The 4,822-nt window shown below is 38.1% G+C and overlaps 1 protein-coding gene across 1 annotated transcript in view; it reads right to left on the reverse strand.

Annotated features, from left to right (window-relative positions):
- The window catches only part of FCRL5 (Fc receptor-like 5), a 55,292-nt gene that overhangs the window by 11,808 nt on the left and 38,662 nt on the right, over positions 1-4,822 (reverse strand). Inside the window, exon 10 of the mRNA XM_006861740.1 lies at positions 2,290-2,568. Coding sequence (XP_006861802.1) covers positions 2,290-2,568 — 279 coding nt within the window. The remainder of the gene's footprint in view (positions 1-2,289; positions 2,569-4,822) is intronic.

Consider the following 4,822-nt stretch of genomic DNA (forward strand, 5'->3'; position numbering starts at 1 on the left):
CTGTATCTATCTTATTTGATTTTTCCTGAAGTGCTTTCCTGACTTCTTCCTTATTTTTCTGAACTCCATTGTAAACTGTCTTGAAACATTTTATAATCATTTTTCTGAATTTCTTCTAAGGCATTTTCAAGGCAGCCCTCCTTCCAGAATGTAGTCCAGGTCTACCTCTAGGTCATCTGTATCAGACTTTTTTTCTTGTTTCTGGACATGTGCTGATATGGTCATCTGCTTTTGCTTCTTGGACATGTTTAATGTTTATCTGTGGCCTTAATACTTAATTGAGTATGTGTTTTGGTATTTTTTATGCTTTATGATTACTTCCAGATAGATGTGATGAGGATGTGGCCTTCCTTTTTCACTCTTCTTATTGCTTAACTCAGAGTAACTTTCACAGGTTTTCTCTGCCTCCTTGGTATATGGCAGTTGGTATTGGTTATTGCCTGGATTTTGGTGTTTTATAGATGGGTGATTGTAGCTTGATTATTTGGCAGCAGATGCTGTCTCTTCTTGGGTCATATAGGGAGAGAAAGAGTCCCCCAAAGGTAGAAGGAGAACATAAAACAGCAAAGCAGCTACAGCAAAAAACAAACAAAAAAATAAACCCAACCAAAAAACAATAATAACAACAACAAAAAAAACTAGACTGGATACTGTAGTCTATAATTGCAGAAAAGGAGAGGAGGTAGAGACAGGGGAAAAAATCTGTAGCCTAATATGAGTATGCCTTTAATGTCCTCTTTCACCTTCTTGCCTTGAAAGCTGCCTGAGAGATTTCAAGATTCCACTGTTGGTTGTTATGCTGTACCTCAGGATTTAATTTAATTTTTGGCCTGTTTTGTTTTTGAACTCTCTTTCCCTCTCCATGGCCCTTTTTCTGGCTTTTCTGTATTTAAAAAAAACAAAACAAAACAAAACAAAAACCAGTTCAGGGCCGGCTCTTGGGCTCAGATTATCTGTGCACATTCGTGGCAGAAGAAGCCACCAGTGGTGTGAATGGGGGCTGTCCACTCACTCAGGCACCCCCTCTAGTCACCAGAATGGAGGTGCACAAACAGCGGGGGACCAATGAACAGAAAACAAAACAAAATCAGAACAAAGCAAACCCAACAAAGTGTATTGTCCACCTTTGAGCCAAGGTTTCCGCAATACTTTTCCATGGTGTGTCTGTTCCTTTGCTTGGTTTTGCCATTTGGTCTCACACAAGTTGTCAGTTCCAGGCCACCAAGTCCAGCATGTTCAAAACTATGCGATTTCTTACTTTCGCTACAAGTGCCACTAGCTATAAGCCTTCACACTTTTTAAATATTCCTACCTATGTGGTTCCAAGTTGCCCTGATACTGCTTTGCCTGGTATTCTGTGGTATGGCTGATGGCGAACCTCACTGCACCTTCACCCTAGCTGCCATCTAGCCCCACCACAACTTAGTATTTTTGCTCTTGAACACTTTAAAGAAATCTTGTGAAGCAGATTTGGTTGATGCAATACATCATTTGATTTCTTGACTGCTGTTTACATAAGTGTTGATTGTGGATCCAAGCAAAATTGATAACTTCAATGTTTTCTTCATTTATCATAATGATATTTGTTGGTCCAGTTGTGAGGACTTTGGTTTTTGTGAGGACATTGAGGTAATCCACACTGAATGCTTTGGTCTTTGATCTTTGTCAGTAAGTATTTTAAGTCCTCTTCAATTTCAGCAAGGAAGATTATATCACATGCATATTACAGGTTGTTAATGAGTTTTCCTCTAATCCTGATGCTATGTTCTTCTTCATATATTCCAGATTATTTGGTCAGCATACGGCCTGAGTAAGTATGGTGAAAAAACACAATCCTGGAGCACACCTTTCCTAACTTTGAACCATTCAATATACCCTTGTTCTGTTCAAATGACTGCCTTTTCATCTGTGTATAGGTTCCTTATGAGCACAATTAAGTGTTCTGGAATACCAATTCTTCACAATGTAAGAGGATAGAGGGCAGGAGTATGTTTGAATTCCATGTCATAGTGATCTGCCTTAGGCTTATGCTTATGGTGATTCTCTCTTTTAAAATCTAACAGGAAGGAAAGCTGACCAATCCCCTTGTTAGTGTGCCATGCACCTTTTTTCATGGTCTCATTCAATCATTTGGTGGAAGTAACAAGACCATGCAAGAAAGGCCATATAAAAGTGGTCCATTGCACTGTTCCATGTATGTCACTGAGAAATACTGTCTTAGGGATGGTCGTTACATCCTTAGAAGAGGAAATAATTTGTCTATGTCTATAGCCTGCATAAGAAACTTACCTCTGATGGAGAGTGCCACTACTTCACTGTGCTGGACCTCCAGGCCATTGTCAGCCTCACAGGAATAGTTTCCAGAATGTTTTATGGTCAGAGAGAGGTTGAAGGACACTCCTCCTCTAGATGAAACTGAGCTGTTCACCAGGATTACATTCTCATGATAGAACCGGTACAAGATTGGCGGAGAGCCACTCCAGGCCTCACAGTGAAGCTCCACTTCATCCCCAACCACAGACTGGTCCCTTGAAGCCCTGAGGGTGAGGACTGGACGAGACACTGGAACTGAGGGGAAAAAAGTCAGTAGTGGTTTCTTATTCTAACAAATAGATAAAGGAACAAAAATATTATATATAAATGGCAAACATCATATCTCAATCTTGGACCAATATGCTGAAACACATTATGATAGATAAAACTAACTACCTTAATAACTTTCAGTGCAGTAAAAAAGAAAAAAAAAAAAAAGAAAAAACTACTAGACAAATGTGAAAAGGACATGAACAACTAAAAATATCTAAATAAACAATAAATACATTAAAAAAATTTTTCATTGCTAATTAAATATATACAAATGAAAACAATCATAAGTTATCATTCCCCCAACACATCACCCTCATCTATGAAATTGTTATTGCTGTTAAGTGTCTTTGATTAGCAAAGCTTAAGAAGATAGATAATATTGACGGTTGTAGATAAAACAGATGTCTTAAATAACTCTTGGGAATGCAAATTCAAGACACTTCCCTGAATGGTAATCTGGCAGCTACAGATTGTTAGGATACTGCAACTAAAAATTTGAAGGTTTTAGTCCACCCAGCGATATTTCAGAAGAAAGTCCTAGTGATCTACTTCTGAAAAATCAGTCACAAAAACCTTATGCAGCATCACACATGGGGTTGCCATGAGTAGGATTGAGTGGTTTTCACTAAATTTAAAAGGCACATAAACTTTGACCCAGCAAGTACACTTCTAAGAATCCTTTAAGAAGACTAACATAGGATACACAAAACAATGTGTACAAGAAACTGTTGTAGCATTTTTATAATAGTTGTTATAAATAGCTTTTTACAATAACCTAAAGGCAACTTAGTTGACTGGTGAATGAACTATGAAAGATATAAAAATATATTTTTTAATTTAAATCAAGATGATTTTTAAGTGATCAAAGGTAAATAGAAACATGTGTAGTATGACTCTAATTTTATTTTTAAAAATTATATGTTTGGATTTAGAAAAATATTTATGGAAGAATACATGTGAAATAATTAAAAATGGTTGTGTCTGGGAAGTATGTAGTTGTGAATGAGTGCAACAGGTAGAATGGGCCCTTTTGTACTGTGTGAGTTTTTTCATACAGATTATGAAAACCTAAAAAGTTGTGTTAAAATGTGGTACAAGGCAAGGGACTCATTTCTAAAATATACAGGAAACTACAACACCTCTACAAGAAAAAGATAAATAACCCAATTAAAAAGTGGGCACATGACATGAACAGACACTTCACTAAGGAAGAGATCCGGGCAGCCAACAAACATATGAAGAAATGTTCACGATCACTAACCATTAGAGAGATGCGAATCAAAACAACAATGAAATATCATCTCACACCAACAATAACAGCAAAGATAAAAAATATAGAGGACAATAAATGCTAGCGGGGATGTGGAGAGACTGGGACACTCCTGCATTGCTGGTGGGGTTGCAAAATAGTCCAACCTCTCTGGAAAGCAATATGGCGCTTCCTCAGAAGGTTGAAAATAGAAATACCTTATGATCCAGCAATTTCTCTACTTGGTATTTACCCACAAGAAAAACAAGTAGATATATGCACACCAATGTTCATAGCAGCACTATTTACAATAGCAAAAAGATGGAGGCATCCAAAGTGCCCATCAACTGAAGAATGGATAAACAAATTGTGGTACATACACACAATGGAATATTATGCTACCTTGAAGAATAACAAGGAAGCGGCAAGCCACCGCATAACATGGATGAACCTTGAGGACATTATGTTGAGTGAAATTAGTCAGTCACAAAAAGAGAAATACTGCATAGGACCACTACTGTAAAAGACTAAGAAAAAGAACCCATACTAAAGGGAGGTGGGGGGAATTCTTGTTGATTGCTTGGAAGTTGGGGGTGGGTGAGGGGAGGGTGGAGCACAGGGCAGGGATTAGACACAGGAAAGTTTGGGTGCTGGGGAGGGGTGCAATATACAAGAAAGGAGAGGGGAATGGAAGAACAAAGCAGATGAGAGAACAACTAGGCATGTTTGAATGGGCTAAGTGGGACAGAGGTAAAGAATGATGTATGCACAACCCTGGAACTATAGGGCTCTGGGATACAGAGATTGAGACATGGTTGGAATGGGGAAAAGGAGGGAATAATGTTAAGATGCTTGGCTGTCTTTTGAAACTTGGTTTTTCTGGCATAACATTATAAAATAGACACTGGAGGGGGAGAGAAAGGAATAGTCAGAAACAACACCATAGAAAGCTTGTAAGTCTGTTTTCTGCCTATAACTGATTGGAAT

This window comes from Chrysochloris asiatica, unplaced genomic scaffold, assembly GCF_000296735.1.
Source record: "Chrysochloris asiatica unplaced genomic scaffold, ChrAsi1.0 scaffold00042, whole genome shotgun sequence".
NCBI classification, from domain to species: Eukaryota; Metazoa; Chordata; class Mammalia; order Afrosoricida; family Chrysochloridae; genus Chrysochloris; species Chrysochloris asiatica.